The sequence below is a fragment of the Miscanthus floridulus genome, chromosome 16 (assembly GCF_019320115.1).
Source record: "Miscanthus floridulus cultivar M001 chromosome 16, ASM1932011v1, whole genome shotgun sequence".
Taxonomy (NCBI): Eukaryota; Viridiplantae; Streptophyta; class Magnoliopsida; order Poales; family Poaceae; genus Miscanthus; species Miscanthus floridulus.
This window is the reverse complement of record NC_089595.1, coordinates 78808439-78828134: the sequence shown is the minus strand read 5'-3', so window position 1 is coordinate 78828134 and position 19696 is coordinate 78808439. Positions and strand designations below refer to the sequence as shown.

At 43.1% G+C, this 19696-nt stretch overlaps 2 protein-coding genes across 2 annotated transcripts; both read right to left on the bottom strand.

The window, feature by feature from the left end:
- Positions 1 to 1792: 1792 nt before the first annotated feature.
- Positions 1793 to 10976, bottom strand: LOC136510887 (uncharacterized). The gene is made up of 2 exons (XM_066505191.1): positions 10967 to 10976; positions 1793 to 2586 (listed from the first exon to the last, which is right to left on the bottom strand). Exons 1-2 carry the CDS (start codon positions 10974 to 10976, stop codon positions 1793 to 1795), a joined length of 804 nt encoding a protein of 267 aa, XP_066361288.1.
- A 2670-nt stretch (positions 10977 to 13646) lies between these two features.
- LOC136510886 (uncharacterized) lies at positions 13647 to 14326 on the bottom strand. The gene is made up of 2 exons (XM_066505190.1): positions 14052 to 14326; positions 13647 to 13998 (listed from the first exon to the last, which is right to left on the bottom strand). The coding sequence occupies exons 1-2, from the start codon at positions 14324 to 14326 to the stop codon at positions 13647 to 13649; spliced, it is 627 nt and encodes a 208-aa protein (XP_066361287.1).
- Positions 14327 to 19696: the final 5370 nt, after the last annotated feature.

Below are 19696 nucleotides of genomic sequence, written 5' to 3'. Positions count from 1 at the left end.
ATCCAGGAGCGATGGCGATTCGAATCGATTCCTAACCAGCTGGTGATTTATTCCTTACACAAACCTCACTCACCCGCTAAAGTGAGATATTGATCACCGAGTCAACTTTCCAGGAATCTCGAGTTTGCCAGGAACCACATGTACCCGGGGGCCGACCGACTACACTTTGGTCTTATCATCCTGCCCCCGTGTCCTACCACACCTGCTCCGGTACAGTGCGTTGCGGGCAATCTACTCGGCCCGAAAAATCTCCCAGCTTCGCGGTCGGAAGGTACTTTATCCGGCCAGCTAAATGTAAGGCATGCGTTCAACATGACTCGAGGCCCAACAACGGTCGGTCCTTAATCGACACAGACGGAAACACTACAGTCCAGAACTCTGCAAGTCTCCGTCCGGTCTCAACTTCATTTAACACTTAGTTATACCATGACTTCATAGTCATCCAAGCAGATCCAGGTAACCACCTATAGCTCGCAGGTGACAGGAAATCACCCGACTTCTACCGGTCTAAGCCAGCTAAGCATTGACTCGACTACGGATACCAGGGTAACAAGGATATAGTATAACAAAGGTAAACAAGGTATAATGCAGCAATGGTTGCAAACAACTCCTGAATGTAATGCATCAATTAAAGTAAAGCATTTAATTAAATCATTGCAAACCGGGAGAAAAATGCTCCGGGGCTTGCCTCTCTCGAAGGAGCTCGGACGGTGATCGGGGCACTCCGGAAGTTCCTCAACGTCCTCCTCGTCGGCTTCTGGCACTTCCTGCGGCTGCACCTCGAGCTGCTCCTCTGGCTCCTCGGGTATGACGACCGGGTTCTCGGTTTGCGATCCTGTATGATGCAATGCGCGTAAGTGATTATGCAAACGGTGCATCGAAGGAGATGAATGCAATGGATATGTTGAAATGCAAGGTAGTCAACATCATCTAAGAACTATACTACAAGCACATGTCATCTACTGCATTCTCTTCTACTACTAATATGTTAAGTTAACCTATCTTATGAAATGCTTCAAAGATACACCAAAGCTTTACGACTTTCTTAATCACACTTAAAGCGACACTGGCTTAAACCCTAGTTACTAATAGGTTTGAATAGCAACCTATATTTTTGATGCTCCTAAAAATCTGAGAAAATTGCAGTAGCATACTACTACCCTAAACAGACTACCATAAAAATTTCATGGCATTTGGATAAGTAAACTATCCTACACAAAAATGACAAGCTATAGCATGAAAATGAGCATGAAATTACTTTGTACTATGAAAAGTGTCAAACAACAGAATTAATATTTTTCCTAGGTTATTCATAGCATACAATGACTGTACAAAAATTACCACATGCATGTTTTATACAAATTTTGCTCTCTAGCAAAAATAACAAAAATCAGCTATTAAAGGCACTTGAACTACACCTCCAAAGTTTTCCACAGCACATGCATGAAACATATTTTCCTTAGGAAGTACATGACATAAGAAGATGAACAAACTTGAAATCATATTTTTCTGAAGCCTATATATTTTTATACACATTTTTCAAGTTATCAGCAATTTACATGATTAAATAAAATCCTACAGAAAAGTATCCCAAAAATGACATGCAAAAATTTTCCCAAGTAGATCTGATGATAAGGAATCTAGCAAAATTTGTTTCAACAAATTTGGAGCAAGTTTGATCATCCAAACATTTTTCAAACCATTTCTATTTTCAAATAATAAAGAATAAACTGAAAACAATTCTTCAAAACTCTACTGGGCCGGCCCGAAGGGAACAGCTGGCCCATGGCCATCACCGGCCTGCGTGGCCCGAGCGCGAGGGAGGGGGAAACAGCCCAACAGGCGTCAGCCCCCGGCCTGGCTCGGCCTGGCCAGCCGAGGCGAGGCGCCTCGCCGGGGCGCGCTGGCGCGGCGGCGCGGCTCGGCCAGCGGCCAGCGACCGTCTCCGACCACAGCAATGCCAGCGAGCGAGCGCAGGAGACGTGCGAGGAGAAAGCGAGCTCGGTAGGGTAGCTATGCGAGGCTGGAGGGGGAAAAGAAAACGGATTCCATGGCGGCCGTGCACAGCGGCGCCATGGCCGTCGGCGGCGAGACGCGGGGAGGCCCGACCTGTGCTCGGAAGGCGGAGCAGCTCGAGCACGACTTCGAGGAAGGCGAGGCGGAGCTCGGGGCACGAGGAATTGGAGAATGGCGCGGTGGTTCGGGAGTTGGACGCCGGCGGAGCTCGAGCGCAGCGATGGCGGAGCTCGGAGCTCGCGGCTTTGGAGGAGAAGGGGAGGAAGTGCGGGCGCGAGTGAGCGAGTGCGCGGGCACCAGCAGGTGAAGGCGGGCGCGTGGGCGCGGTGCCAGGCCACGGCTGCCGCGCGGCGGGCGACGCCGGCGCGGAGTCGCCACGCGGTGGGATTCCTCTGTCGCGGTCGGGACGCGCGGCGCGGCGCGTCAGCGAGCAGGCGCGCGGAGGCAGGCCAGCGCGGCGCTGGGCTGGGCCGGGGCGCGGTGGAAGCACGAGGCGCGCGGGGGCTTCGCTGGACCGGCTTGCGGGGCTGGGCCGGAAAGGAGGAGGCGGCCCACGAAAACAGAAACATTCTTTTCAATTTCCATTTTCAATAAATTTTCAAATAACAGTTTTCACATATTATTTTGAGCAAGAAAATGACCTCTTTTGAAAATGTACCAAAAATGAAAGTTGCTTAGAATTTAATTCCCTACAACTTTGCTTTTATGACCAAAGTCCAATTCTATCTAGATTTTAAATTATAGAATCAAAGTTAAATTTTAACTCAAAACCCTAATTTTGGGAATTTACTTTGGAAGCAAAATTTTGAATTAATTTAAATACAAACCTTGCTCCAAAAATTGTGCTAAACAATTCTAGATGATTTACAAGCATAACCAACAATTTCTACTCAACTAGCAAGCAAGAATCAGAGCAAAACAACTCTAATAAGTGTATGCATCATTTTCTTTTCACAAACATGTTTCGTATGTTTCGAAGTAATGTTTCAGTTGTTATATGCAAGATCATGCATGTAGGATTAGGATGCTTGATGATGCATGACATGTATGATTAGCAGTGCCTATATGTAGGCATAACACCGGGGTGTTACAGGGTCTAACTTTGAGCTAATTAGATATTCGGACTCTGACTATGCCGGTTGCAAAGTGGATAGAAAGAGCACATCCGGTACATGTCAACTATTAGGAAGGTCACTTGTATCTTGGTCATCAAAGAAGCAAAATAGTGTGGCATTATCAACCGCTGAAGCTGAGTACATTTCGATCGATAATTGTTGTGCACAATTGCTATGGATTAGAGCAACTTTGGATGACTTTGGAATCAAATACAAATAAGTGCCATTGCTATGTGACAATGAAAGTGTCATGAAGCTTACCAACAATCCGGTCCAACATTCAAGAACCAAGCACATTGACATAAGACATCATTTCATTAGAGATCACCCAATGAAAGGGGACATTGTAATTGAAAGTGTGGGCACCAATGATCAATTATCAGACATATTCACCAAGCCACTTGATGAGAAGAGATTTTGCAAGCTAAAAAATGAGTTGAACATACTTGACTTCTCCAATATGAATTGATACACCCCCACACATATGACATGCCTCTCCTTTGAGCTAAACAAGGTAAAAGTTGATTGGCATACATTCATATATTGCTAAGGACTTGATTAGTTCATTTAGGCATAACAAGTGGTCTATTAGGTTCATTCATGAAAATCAAAAGAATTTGATGATTATATGTGCCACTATTGCTTCTATGCTTGATATGATCTAGTGGTAACATATAACATGTTTATGGGCTTGTGAACCTAGTGTTTGGTCTAGATAATGAGCTCAAAAGTGTTTAACTCAACATTGTCAAGATAACCCTTGCAAGTGGTGTGAAGAAGCTTGCCATTGGTTCAAACCGAGTTAAATATATTTTGCAAATGATCTAGATTGAACCAAATGAATTAGTGGTCCTTAATCACCCCATTGATTGACTTACTCAACCTAAAATTTGAGCCATATCTTTTATGGCAATTAATGACAAAGGGGGAGAGAAAGTCACAAAGATAAAGAGAAATGAACAAAGGAGGAGAGATATAGATCAATTAAAAAATTTTAGCACACAAGTAGGGGGAGCAAGCTCATAAACTTGATTGATGCATTTGGATGTGCACTTACATATGGTTGCTTGCATTGCACAAATTTTTAAATTCAAGATATATGATTGTATGGTGTATGCTAGTGGTAGAACTTGATTGATGATTTGAATACTAGCATGCATAGGTGATAGCTAGATATACCTTTGTTTTCACAAGTGGTACTAGAGCCTTTTTTCTAATGTTGATCTCATGAGGTATCTAGTTTGTGTTTATTTCGCAAGTGGTATCTAGCTAACCATGATGCTAAGGATAGTGTACATTGGCAACTCTGATTGGTATCATGCTTCAAAGGTCCATTCTCTACACCCTAGCATCATTTGGTAGTCATTACTCTCCCACAATTTAATTCTATGCATATGTGCAAGCTTTCAATCCAAACTCTTAGCACATATGTAGGGGGAGCTAATGCTACCAAAATCGAATTTATGGTGATTGTCCAATTCTATTCATGAACAAAAAGCTTGGGCAAGCAACTCAAATTCAAATCTTAATTGAATATCTATCTTTGTGAAGGTTGTCATCAATTACCAAAAAGGGAGAGATTGAAAGCCCTAGTTTAGTTTTGGCTAATTGATAAAACCTATGGACTAATCCATGATCTAAGTATGTAGACAAGATAGGATGGTCCGAGACCAAGTGATGGAGCTAGATGATGGTCATGGTGATGGAGGTGACTAAAAGAAATGATCAAGTGCTCCAACTTGAAAAGAAAAAAGAGAAAAACAAAAAATCATTGTGATCAAGGCAAAGGTATCAAATAGGTTTTTGTTTTGGCACTCAAGACATCATAGAGGGTGTGAGTGTATTTAGGATTGATAGCCAGACTATTAAGAGGAGAAAATCATTTGCGATTGCAGTTATCAAAGTGCCACTAGGTGAATGAATTCCATGCATTTGCATTAGGATCTAGTGAATGCTAACAACCCTTTGAAAATGCTTTGAGAAATTGCTAACTCACTCACACAAGTTTTGGAAATACTTGGAGCTAGCACTTTTGCACAAGGGTTGAAATGTTGGAAGAATTGTATCTACCCTGGCTGCATCGGACGCTAAAGAGAAAGGCATCGGACGCTAAGGCGTAGCATCCAATGGCTAACCCTAGCACGGCAGAGGCTACAGCAGAGCATCGGACACTGAAGAGTGACACACTGGATGCAACGCTAACACTATTCATATACTGACCAAGTGAGTCAGAGGGCATCGGATGCTGGTTAGGGTCCAATGTGACCCCATCGGATGCGTCTGATATGTTTGGCCCTCTCTGGAACCTCGGTGTGAATTTAACGGACATAAGATGATTTGGGTGTAGCGTCCGATGGTTGCGTCGGATGCTATCTAACAGAGAGCGACAATAGTCGAATTCAAATGGCCGACTCACCGGGCTTTGACATGTGGCACATCGGACGCTACCATAGCATCTGATGCCCCTGCTACATCGTCTGATGCCTACGCGGTCAGCCCAATGTGTGGGGTAACAGCTAGTTGAGATTTGGGGGCTCTATAAAAACATGGTGGCTGGCTCTTGCTCACTCTCTTGGCTCTCTAACTCATTGATACACCTTGTGAGCATACTCTATTCTCTCCCACTCATCTAGTTCATGTGTTGATCATTCAAAGTGAGATTGGGAGTGATCCAAGTGCATTTGCATTGTGTTTGAGCATCTAGTGGCACTTGAGATCGTTTGAGCTATAGTTTTCTTGTAACTCTTGGTAGTTGCCGCCACCTATACAGCTTGGAGTAGCAGTGGAGCTTCGAAACGTGTTGGTGATTGTTCATGGCCAGCTTTGGTGATCTTGTGAGGGGTCTTGTGCCCTCCTAGCGAAGAGCCAAAGGGTAACTCTAGTAAATTGCTCGTGTTATTGAGTTACCCTCACTTGTGGGTTAGTTATTGTGGTGCCCATTTGTTGGGCTTGGTTTGAAACACCTATTAGCCACCGAACCACCAAGTGTGTGGTCAATACAATGGGGACTTGCGTGCTGGCAAGCACGTGAACCTCAGGAAAAGATCGTGTGTCCTTTGTCTCATTGGATATCTCTCGATGTTCATTTGATATTCATATTGTGATTGATTGTCTCTTGCCAGTGTTGGTAACTATCTCTATCACTTGCATTACTTCCCTATATACTTGTGTAGTGGTAGTTGTAGTTGCTAGTAGTTGTTCTCTAGTTAGAATTAATTAGCTCTTTCTAGCTCACTAATTTAGAGAGTAGTGACTTAGACATTGTTTGACATAGAGATCATAATATACTAGAATTGCTTGGATAGGTGGCTTGCAACACTTAGTAGAGCTAGAGTAAAAGCTTCGCTTTCTAATTGTCTAATTAGTTGCTCTAAGTGTTTTGTAGAATTTTTATTAGGCTATTCACCCCCCCTCTAGCCATTTAGGATCTTTCAGCTTCACAAACTAGCCAATTGAATATGACCGTTATGCGCCAACATTCATCTCCACGATCTCTTGTCTGATGACGATTGGATAAATGCATAGTTCCATTCGATGCATGACTAAAGAGCTCCAGAAGCTCCCAAATCACATTGAACAAGGCTGACGGGGTAGCATCAGATAAACTCCATTGTCTGATGCACTTTGACTCGCCTAGTCAATGAATGAACAGTGCTAGCATTGCGTCCGATGTGTTCTATGTCTGTTGTCCGATGCATGCTCTGCCTTTGCCCAAGCCTCAGGGTTTGACATCAGACAAGAGTCCATTTGTCCGATGCCTACGTATTAATCATCCAATGCATCTTTTGTGTGTGCCCGAGCCTTAGGGTTTCCCATTGGATGCTGATGTCATTTGTCCGATGCTTGTGCCACTTCCGTCTGATGTAGGCAGAGTAGCTCCTTCTCTTCTTTTCTTCAACCCTTGTTCTAAAGTGCCAACTCCAAAGTGTATTGAACACTAGTGCATGTGAGTTAGCATTTTTCAAAACATTTTCAAGGGTCAAGTTAGCACTCACTAGGTCCTAATGCATATGCCATAAGTCAATTCACCTAGTTTCACTTGATAACCGCAATTACCATGAGAATTCCCCTCTTCATAGTACGGTTATATATCCTAAACCCGATCACGCACTCTATTGTGTCTTGGCTGGTCAAAACAAAAGCCCTATCTTATACCTTTGCCTTGAACTCCATAGGGTTTTGTTTTTTCTTTCTTCTTTTCCAAGTTGGAGCACTTGATCATCTCTTGTGGTCAACACCATCCACCATGGTATGCCATCTAGCTCCATCTTGGGCTTGAACCAACCTATCTCATCTACACACTTAGAGCATAGGGTTAGTCCAAATAGGTTTCATCAATTATCCAAAACCAAACTAGGGCTTTCAATCTTTCCCTTTCTAGTAATTGATGACAACCCATACAAAGATATGAATTAAATTTAATTTTGGATTTGAATCACTTGTCCAAGCAATATGATCACATGAAAAGAGTTGGACAAGTCATGCAAACCCAATTTGGTACTACTAGCTCCCCCTACATATGTGCTAGAGTTTGGATTTAAAAGGCTTGCACATATGCATGGATATGAATTGTGGGAGAGTTATTACTTCCAAATGATGCTAAGGTGTATAGAGTGGACCTTTGAAGCGTGATACCATCGGAGTGCACCATTGAATCACCCTTAGCACCATGGAATAGCTAGATACAACAAAGACTAGATACCTCATGAGATCAACATTAGTAGCAAGGCTCTAGTACCACTTGAAAGTCAACAAATATCTAGCTAGACACCTATTCATGCTAGTTGGTCATTTCATCATACAAGTTTCTACAACTAGCATACACCACACAAGCATGTATATCGAAATTAAGTACTTGTGCATTATGCAAACATTCATATGAATATGCACAATTCAAATGCAATCAATCATGTTTATGAGCTTGCTCCCCCTACTTGTGTGCTTCAATATTTTGTTGACCCCCTTCTCTTCTTTGTTGCCCATGGTTCTTCATATCCACTTGGTTGGTGTCTCGCCATCTTCTCCATCTTCTCCCCCTATGTCATCTACTTTACAAAGGAAATTCTTATCTTTGTCATCAGTCTCTCCCCCTTTGGCATTAATGACCACAAAAGGGTTAAACCATCTTGATATAGGAGGACACCACTTGATAAACTTGAAATCAATGGAGATGATAACTTAAAGTTGAGAATCATTTTGAGCTTCATACTTAGATTATTTTCATTAGCTTCCTTCTTTTTGGTCTAATCTAGATAACTTGCATTAGTAATTCAACTTGGTTTGAACCAATGACAAGCTTTTTCACACATCTTTCAATGGTTATCTTGCCAATGTTGAGTTAAACACTTGTTTGCTCATTTTCTAGATCAAACACTAGGTTCACTAGCTCACAAACAAGTCATATGTTTACCACTAGATCAATCAAGCATAGAAGCAATAGTGCCATCATATATACTCTAAATCATTTGGTTTTCATGAATGCTCCTATTTTTCACCTAGATATGTCTATATGCACTAACATGTCCTTAGCAAAGTATGAATGCACATGCCAAACAATTTTACCATTGCTTTGTTGGAGGAGAGGCATGCCATATAAGTGGGGTGCATCAACTCATGTTGGAGAAATCAAGGATGTTTAATTCATTTCTTACCTTGCAAAACCATGCTTCGTCTAATGGCTTGGTGAATATGTTGGCAAGTTGATCATCGGTGCCCACACTCTCAATTGAAATGTCACCCTTGGATTGATGATCTCTTATCAAGTGATGGTGAATGTCAATGTTCTTTGTTCTTTAGTGTTGAACCGGATTGGTGGCAATCTTCATGGCACTCTCATTGTCAGTCACATAGCAATGGTACTTGTCCAAATTTGATTCCATAATCTTGCAAATGTGCCTTCATATGAAGTAATTGTGCACAACAACTACTGGCCAATATGTATTCCGCTTTGGTGGTTGAAAGTGCAACACTATTTTGCTTCTTTGATGACCATGACACAAGTGATCTTCCTAATAATTGACATGTACCACTTGTGCTCTTCCTATCCACCTTGCATCCCGCATAGTCAAAGTTCGAATATCCAATCAACTCAAAGTGTGACCCCTTGGGATACCATAGTCCAACCTCTAGTGTATACTTCAAGTACTGCAAGATCCTTTTAACAGCTTTCAAGTGACTTTCTCTTGGTGAGGGTTGAAATCATGCACACATGCATACACTAAACATGATGTTCGGTCTTGATGCTGTTAGATATAGCAAACTTCCAATCATTCACCGATACAACTTTTGATCCACCATATTTCCACTAGTGTCCAAATCCAAGTGACCATTTTTCCCATTGGAGTGTGAATTGGCTTTGCATCTTCCATTCCAAACTTCTTCAACATATCCTTGATGTACTTGCCTTGACTAACAAATGTACCATGTTTCAATTGCTTGATTTATAGACCAAGGAAGTAGCTAAGCTCTCCAATCATAGACATTTCAAATTCTTTAGCCATCATCTCTCGAAACTCTTCACAAAATTCTTGAATGGTTGATCCAAATATGATGTCATCCACATAGATTTGCAATACAAACAAGTCTTTGCCTATCTTTTTGGTGATGAGAGTAGTGTCAACTTTTCCCATTTTGAACCCTTTAGAGAGGATAAAGTCCCTCAACCTCTTATACCATGCTCTAGGTGCTTGCTTCAAGCCATATAGTGCCTTGGTTGGGCTTCTTGTCATCTTTGAAACTAGGGGTTGCTCAACATATACTAACTCATTGATATATCCATTGAGAAGTGCACTCTTCACATCCATTTGATAAAGCTTGATGTTGTTGGCACATGCATAAGCTAGCAAGATTCTAATTGCTTCCAATCTAGCAACTGAGGCATATGTTTCACCAAAATCAATTCCTTCCATTTGAGTGTACCCTTGTGCTACTAGTCTTGCCTTGTTCCTCACTACAATTCCATCTTGATCTTTCTTGTTGCAAAAGACCCATTGTAATGCCCTAGGCCCGACGCGTGGCCCAGTCCCACTCTACCGAGGGGTGGGTCCCGCCTACATATCAACCCGCTTGTGTTTTAGTCCTCGCTTCGCGCAAAATGGTTAACCAAAGGTTACTATGCGTCCTTGGCCTGGCTATTTAAGTTGGTCTGGCGAACAACCAACTCTTAGTATGGTACTAAATTTTTGGATGAACAGTACCCACAGAGCAATAGTAACTCAAACCGAACTCAGCGCTACAGTACCCCCGAACGCTACAGTGCTCGCCGGGTACAGTACCTGAATCGGCCCACAGCTATAGCCCCCCGCTATAGTACCCCCGCGGCCCAACTTAGCCCATTTTTAGGTGGGATGTTACAATCACCCCCTAAGGACTCGACATCCCCGTTGAGTGCCAGACCGGCTCTCCCTATATGGGACACTAACCAAGAATCTCCTCTTTTAGCCATGTTCGTATGCCCAGTGACAGCGCATGTGCCATGTCGTGTCCTCACTGGGCCCACGTGCATGCGCACCATGCCTGCGCAACTGACTCACACGCACCCATGAAACCGCAAGAGTTGGCTCCGATACCAAATGTAATGCCCTAGGCCCACTCTACTGAGGGGTGGGCCCCACCGGCATAGAACCCGCTTGTGTTTTCATCCTCGCTTTGTGCAAAACGGTTAACCAAAGGTTACTATGCATCCTTAGCCTAGCTATTTAAGTCGGTCTGGTGAACAACCAACTCTCAGTATGGTACTAAATTTTTGGATGAATAGTACCCATAGAGCAACAGTAACTCGAACCGAACTCATCGCTACAGTACCCTCATCGCTACAATGCTTGCCGCTACAGTACCTGCTTCCATCCTGTATCTATAGTCCCCCTGGCTACAGTGCCCGCGGCCCAACTCGACCCATTTTTTAGGTGGGATGTTACACCCATTTGGTTCCAATCACATTATGCTTCTTGGGCCTCTCAACTAGTTTCCAACCTTGATTTCTTTCAAGGTTGTTGAGCTCTTCATGAATGGCATTTACCCAATCAACATCCATCAAAGCTTCTTCAATCTTGGTTGGTTCTATGGATGAGACAAATGAGTAGTGCTCACAATATGATGCCAATCTTAATCTTGTTTGCACACCACTCCTAATGTCACCAATAATTTGATCCAATGGATGATCTCTTGCAATATGAACCGGTTGGAGAACTTGAGGTTGATCACTTGCACTAGGTTGGTCATTTGATTGATTCACTTGAGATGTACTAGCTTGTTGATCTTGATCATGTTGGACTTGAGCTTGATTTAGAGAACCACTAGCTTGCACATTTTGAGGAGGGAGCACTTGATCTTTGTCATCTTCAACATCTATCACCTCTCTAGACCGAATATCACCAATGTCCATATTTCTCATTGCATTGACCAATTGTATGCCTCTCACATCATCTAGATTCTCATCTTCATCTTGAGAGCCATTTGTTTCATCAAATTCAATATCATGCACCTCTTCAACTATGCCATGTGTCTTGTTGTACACTCTATATGCTTTGCTTGATGTGGAGTACCCAAGTAGAAACCCTTCATCACATTTCTTCTCAAACTTGCTTAACCTTGTGCCTTTCTTGAAGATATAGCATTTACAACCAAACACTCTAAAGTATGCAATGTTGGGCTTTCTTCCATTCAATAGCTCATGTGGTGTCTTCTTGAGTAGCCTTTGACAATAGAGCCGGTTGCTACAATAGCATGCCGTGTTGATAGCTTCGGCCCAAAAAGAATCACTCACATTGTATTCACTAAGCATAGACATTGCCATATCAATGAGTGTTCTATTCTTCCTCTCAACAAGGCCGTTTGATTGTGGAGAGTACTTGGCCAAGAATTCATGTTTGATTCCCATATCATCACATAGCTCATCAACTCTTGCATTCCTAAACTCACTTCCATTGTCACTTCTCACTTTCTTGATTTTCAATTCAAACTCATTTTGGCTTCTCTTGACAAAAGACTTGAATATGTCAAACACCTCACTTTTGTTAATAAGAAAGAAGACTCATGTGTATTTTGTGAAATCATCCACTATCACAATGCCATACTTGTATCCACCAATGCTTGCATATGTTGTCGGTCCAAACAAGTCCATGTGCAACAACTCAAGTGGTCTACTAGGGCTCATCATGCTCTTGCTAGTCTGTGTGTTTCCAACTTGCTTTTTGGCTTGACAAGAGCTACATAATTTGTCCTTCTCAAATTTCACACCCTTCAAGCCCTTCATTGGATCATGTTTAACTAGCTTGTCCAATTGTTTCATTCCAAGATGTGCCAATCTTCTATGCCATAACCAACCCATGCTTGACTTGGTGAACAAACATGTTGAGAGTTGAGCTTCACTAGCATTGAAATCCACCAAATTGAGGTTCTCATATCTAAAGCCTTTGAAGATCAAATTTGAGCCATCCACACTTATTATTTCCCACATCATCAACTCCAAATATGCACTTGAAACCCAAGTCACAAAGTTGTGCCACAGACAATAGGTTGAAGTTGAGTGATTCTACTAACAATACATTGGATATGCTCATGTCATTTGATATTGCAATCTTGCCCAATCCTTTGACCTTGACTTTGCCATTGTCACCAAATGTGATACTATCAAATTGATTGTTGCCACTAGTGTTGATTGAGTTGAACATTCTTACATCACCAGTCATGTGTTGTGTGCACCCACTATCAAGCACCCGATGCCTTCCTCCGGCTTTATAGTTGACCTACAAAAGGAAATCAATTCTTTTTAGGTACCCAAACCTTTTTGGGTCCTCCAAGGTTAGTTACTAGGCTCTTTGATACCCAAATGGCTTCCTTCTTTGAGCCCACAATTGGTGTACCAATGAACTTAGCCTTCACATCATTAGTTCCCTTGGTAAGCAAATAACAAGAATCATAATAAATGGAGGATACATTAGCATTCTTGTTCTTGATTTTACATTGTTGCTCTATATGCCCAACTTATTTGCATCTAGTGCAAAACTGACCATTGCCCTTCACAAAACTAGTCTTGTGAGTGACAAAAACTACCTTGCCATTCTTGGGGGTATAGCCCAATCTCTCTGTTGAGAGAAAACCTTTGCATACCCAAGCACTTAAGCAAGCGAGCCTCACCGCCATAGGCCTTGCCTAGAGTGTGAGTGAGCTCATCTACCTCTCTCTTGAGAGTCTCATTTTCCACCATTAGTGAGGCATCACAAGTGAAACCATCATTTATAGTAGATGTGGCATTGCTTGAACTACAAGAGGGGTTAGTGGGAGCAACAACAATAGGAGTATAGAAAGATTCATTAAGTAAATCACAAGTAACTCCTACTTGGCATGTTTCAATAGGTTCCTTCTCCTTTTGTTCAACAAGAGAAGAGTGCTCCTTTTCAAGCTTCTCATGGGCTTCCACTAGCCTCTCATGAGTAGCATTGAGCTCATCAAAGGATTGCTCAAGAGCTTGATGCTTCTTGTGCAATTCTTTGAATTCTTTTCTCTTCTTGTCCATTAAGATTGAGCCTTTTGCAACATGTCAAGTAGTTCCTCCTTAGAGGGCTCCTCTTCATCCTCACTTTCACTCTCACTAGAGATCTCATCAGATGATACCTTGGATGGCTTAGCCATGAAGCATGATGGAGAGGTAGTGTCAAATAAGGAAGGCTTGTTGTTGATAGCAATACTAGCAAGTGTCTTATTCTTGGTTGTCTTCTTCTCATCATCACTAGACTCATCATCATCACTAGAAGAAGCATCACTATCCCATGTGACACAATATGAGTGACCCTTCTTCTTCTTCTTGAGCATCTTCTTTTCTTTCTTTTCCTTCTTTTTGTCCTTCTTGCCATCATCATCATTGTCACTATTATAGGGACAATGTCTATGAGGTGACCTTTGCTCTTGCACTTGAAGCACCTTCTTGGTTCTTCTTTGTTTTTGGATGAGTTCTTCTTTCTTCTAGCACCATAGCCCTTCTTCTTCATGAATTTTCCAAATCGACGCACAAATAGAGCCATTTCTTCTTCATCATCATTTGAACTCGAGCAAGCTTCTTCTTCACTTGATTCTTCTTTCTTGGTCTTGCCCTTGCTCTTGGATGATGTGGTTGCCTTGAATGCAACACTCTTCTTTTTCTTCTCATCTTCCTTGTCATTCCCATCCCTTTCCACATGGTAGGTCTCATGAGTCATGACATCTCCTAGTATTTGGGTAGGGGACATATCCTTGAAACCACTTCTCACTAGAATTGTGACCAAAGTGTCAAATCTTGATGGAAGACATCTCAAGAATCAATGTGAGAAGTCCTCATCACTCACTTTTTCACCCAAGCTCTTAAGACCAGTGATAATCACATTGAGCCAGTGAAACATCTTCGGTATGCTTTCACCATCCAATATCTTAAAGCTTGTCAATTTATCTTTGAGGATGTATAGCTTAGCACTCTTGACCGACGGTGTGCCTTCATATGATTCTTCCAATCTTTTCCACACCTCATAAGCATACTCAAGATTCTTGATTTGCTCAAACACCTTCACATCAACTGCATCATATAAAGTATTGAGAGCAATATCATTGAATTGTAGCTTTTCTTCTTCTCTTGGAGTTAGGTCGGTTGGATCAATTATGCCAAAATCGTTCTCCACAACCTCCCATACTTTTTTATTCATTGATTTTATTTGAGTGCTCATCTTTCTCTTTCAATAATCATAGCTTGTGCCATCAAAGAATGATGGCTTCCCCATATGGTCGATTTGAGCCATTTTAACACCAAAGGTTGTTAAGTCCTAATCAAACGGTGACCACGGCTCTGATACCACTTGAAAGGTCCTAAATGGCTAGAGGGAGGTGAATAGCCTAATTAAAATTCTACAAAACACTAGAGCAACTTGATTAGTAACACAAATGGCGTAATGCAATTTTGCTCTAGCTCTACTAAAGGATGGCAAGCCACCTACCAAACACTAGGAGCTATGATCTCTAAGTCACTCACAAGCTAACTAGGTTGCAACTAGAGATAAATAAGAAACTAGAACTAACTAAGGCTACTCACTAGCAAAGCAAGCTACAAGCTCTAAAACAAGATAAGTAATGAAAGTAATTACACTAGAGATAGAGCTTGTTACGAACCAGGCAAGTGTCAATATGAAATCCAATGAACAAATTGACACAAGATTTATCCCCGTGGTTCAGTTGCTTGTCGGCAACCTACATCCTCGTAGTGGCGATACACTCACTTGGAGGTTCATGAGCTAATTGGCATCATATGCCAAACCCAATACTTGGGTACCGCACAACCAACACAAGAGAGGATCCACAAGCCATGAGCAATCCACAAAAGTTGTTCTTTGCGAATCTCCTATGGGGATGAACACAATAGCCCCTTACAATCACCATGATCAGAGCCAGAGATAGTCACCAACCTTCGCTCAACGATCATCGATGCTCCAAGCCATCTAGGTGGCGACAACCACCAAGAGTAACAAGAAATCCTGCAGCAAGAATAATCACCAAGTGCCACTAAATGCTTTCACTCAATGCAATGCACTTGGATCACTCTCGATCTCACTTTGGATGATCAACACATGAACTAGATGAGTGGGAGAGGTTAAAGTATGCTCACAAGGTGTATCAACAAGTTAGAGAGTCAAGAGTTCCATCCCAAGCCAGCCAACATCTATTTATAGAGCCCCCAACCAAGCACTAGCCGTTGCCCACTTATTGGGCTGACTGCAGAGGCATAAGATGCTATAGTAGGGGCATCGGACAAAATGCTTTCGTTCGATGGGCCACATGTCATCGCTTCGCAAACTAGCCATTTGAATATGACCATTACGCGCCAACGTTCATCTCCACAATCTCTTGTCTGATGACCATCGGATAAATGCACAAATTCGTCTGATGTGCGACCAGAGAGCTCCAGAAGCTCCCGAATTACATCGGACAAGGCCAATGGAGTAGCATTGGATAAACTCGGTTGTCCGATGCACTTTGACTCGCCTAGTCAGCACATGAATAGTGCTAGTGTCTCGTCCGATGCTTTCGGCATCTGTTGTCTGATGCATGCTCTACATCTGCCCGAGCCTATGGCGGAACCGCCCGATCTAATGCTCTTCCAAGAGTACTTCTCTCCTATTAGACACTAAGTACTCAAGTGAGTGCACTAAATCAGACTGTTCCATCGAGCACACCCAACGGGAGAACTCAAAAATCCACATTTTTTCCATTAAGATCATAAATAAGTGAATAAAGCTTACAACATCCTTAACCATTTTTTACATCACTTGATTACAACATCAGAGTATTACACAAGTTTAATGCAACAACGGAATTAAAATAGTTTACATGTAATATGAATGAGAGTTGATACATTACAGTTTTACAAGTTTTATCTTGCAGTAGAGATTAAACCATGATCAGAGTTATAGCAGAAATAGACATTTACTTAAAGATATGTTTAAGCATTAACATGGTGAACAAGTATATATACAAGATATGACTTCATGTTTGTAAACTTTTCTTAATAAAATCATTTGGTGAAGGTTTATAAATAAAGACTACGGTCATAGCGTAAAGGAATCCTCGCTGAGCCCACCAGGAGGTATCCACACACACGAGTCGGCTCTAGCATCCACCTGTTACCTACAACAGGGGGAATAAAACCCTGAGTCCTCGAGTGTACTCAGCAAGACTTACCCGATAGGAGGAAAATAAAATGACTCCAAGGATATGCAAGGCTTATTTGGCTTGCTGGTTTGTTAAACTTGTAGGAAGCATTACTACTAGTACATCCTTATATTCAAAGTTTTAGCAGTCATATTCAGTTCATTAGCTAACCATTCTAGGTAAGCACCTATGCTACTTTCAAGCATGTGGTAAGCAATTAGATCTCAACTTTTGTTCCATTTCGCCACCATTAATTGTTCCAATTCTTACTATGGTGCCAGACCACAGTCAAGCAAGTACCATTTCAAAAAAATGGCGATTCATGAACCGATAGATCCTAGCTGGGTACCCTAAACACATGCCCTGCCTGCACCACAAGTACATACAAGACTAGCCCTTCCCAATCCTGTCATAGGGTCCAACGTCCCAGACCGAACCGGGACTCCAAGCCCCCACCACTACGGCTCGGCCAACAGTGTGGTGCTTAGACCTCCACCTACCCCTGACTCCATGCCAGCCAACCTGAAGGAGCCAAAACCCATGACAAGAGAGGTACACAAGCCTTCCCGCCCCCATGAGGCAAGTATGTGAGAGGGACATTCGAAACCTGACTGCCATCCACAACAACGGACGGTCCTTAATCGACACAGATAGGACTAATGCAACCAGAGCCTCGCTCTGTTGCCTAACCAAGTCCATATCCAAACCAAAGTCCCCAGTCCCGCCCGGTCTCCAATTATTATCCACTGTAATCCATGTGATAGTAACATGATAGTAACAATAGTAATATATAATCCTATCTGTCGCAAGTGACAGGTAATCACTCGACTTCTACCAGAGTCCTATAGCAAGGAAAGCTACATGATCCTATCATACTACTACGACTAATAGGATAAGAGTATATATGCAAGTGGGTTCCATCCAACTCCTCAAAACTTAATGCACAAGTATAATATAAAGTGCAGAATGGTAGGGGTTATGCATCTGGGCTTGTCTGGGTAAAACATAATAGAAAATTAGTATCCCAATCTTCAGGATGGTCACCATTAAACCATTTTCCCGCTTGACGTTGGTGTCCTTTCATTGGTCTGTCATTTCACCATCGTTCCTAATATGATATGCAATGTAAAAGATGGTGCAATTAATTGAATGGCAACAGCAACTCTTAAAATATACAAGAGCATATTAACTAACTATCAAAACTAACTCTAATATCTTATTAGCAATTCAAGGCATCACATCAAGCAAAGCTTCATTTCTAAAAAAAAACTAGAAATTCTATTAAAGTTAATGTTAACACTTGAGAACAAAGGCAATTTTATAAACTAACTAAATGATATATTCAGAGGCTACAAAAATTACAGGATATACCTAATATTACTACTGACTTACTGTAAAAATTTCAAGCCTAGCACAATTATCATTTGAGCACAAAATTAACACAAGCACTAACACATAAAATAAAAAGCACACTTAATTAATTATGGCAGACCTAAAATCATTAAATACAAGACTAATTAAATTACACAAATAAATAGTACACACTATTATGAGTTCAAAACAATTGGTTTCACAATTTTTGGACACATATTTTATTTTGTATCAATTTTGCAAGTCTGTTATTTAAAGGATATTAACAAAATCCTGAAGAAAAAAGAAAGGGACCACATGGGCTCCGCCTGGCCCACAGCGGCACTCGGTCCAGCACGCAAAGGAGGCCCACGCGGTTCCACTGCATGGCCTAGCCTCAAAGGCAGGCCAGCCCAGCGCGCGCAAGCAGCCTGGCGCCGCCGGAGCAGGCCGGCGGCCCAGCGTGGCCCGCCCAGGGGTGCCAGCACTTTTAGCAAAAAGGCCTCCGCTGTTTTGACTAAACGCGACCTGGTCCAAGTCAGTATTCAACTCACTCGCTGACATCTCCCATTAACCCCCTGTTCCTAACTCTATTAACGTCTTGAGGTCCCCGATTCACATCAGAGCAGAGCGGTGTCCACCGGCGACAGCTCGGCCGATTCCGGCCGGTGCGGTTCTGCCGGCGACGGGGATATGGGCCAGCGAGAGGCGCGGAATAGGGACGCACCCGTGAGCGCTAGCCGCACGGCCAGAGATGGCCGGTGGAGGCCTGGCAGCGTGCACAAGCGGTGGCGCAGCGGCCTCACCTGACGACGACGAGCTACGACGGCGGGTAGGGGCGAAAAAGAGGTGTTACTGATGCGTGACTACACGAGGGAGGTGACAGTGGTGTCAGCTTGGTCGGAGGAGGAGAGAAGACGCGAACTCATCGAACGGCCATGGCGGCGAGCGGCAGTGGTGGTCGGGGACAGTGGTTCCGGTGCTCCGGCCTCGGCGCATTCGGAGAGCATGTGCGGATGCGTGATAGCTGCGCGGTGCAGCATGGGGTCGTGTGGCCCCAGAGCTCCGGCGGTAGCAACTGCAGCGGCCACTGCTCTGGAGCTCGCCACGGCGGCAATGGTGGCTCCGGCCAGGATGTCATCCGGTCCAGCCGGAGCTGGCTCCGAGAGCACACGCAGGTGGAAGAGAAGTGCGAGGCATGCCAGATGGTGGAGGTCACGAGCTCCGTGGCCAGGGAGCTCGGCTGGAGCCCTGGCGGCTGTGTTCTGCGATGAGCGAAGGCAAGAGCGAGGAAGAAAAGGAGGGGCCAGCGGGAAGGGGTCACGGGGCGACGTGGGGACGCGCACGGACGTGGGCAGAGCAAGCGCGGCGCGTGCGTGGTTCAGGCGGGCAGCGCAGCAAGGTGCAGTGACCGCTGTCGCAGGAGGGCAGGACGAGCAGTGGCTGTTTGAAAATTAGATCAGTTTATTCTAATTCGTTCAAGAATTTTTTATTGAATATGTGTACTTTTGAGGAGTGAAAACACTAATACAACTACTGATCCATTG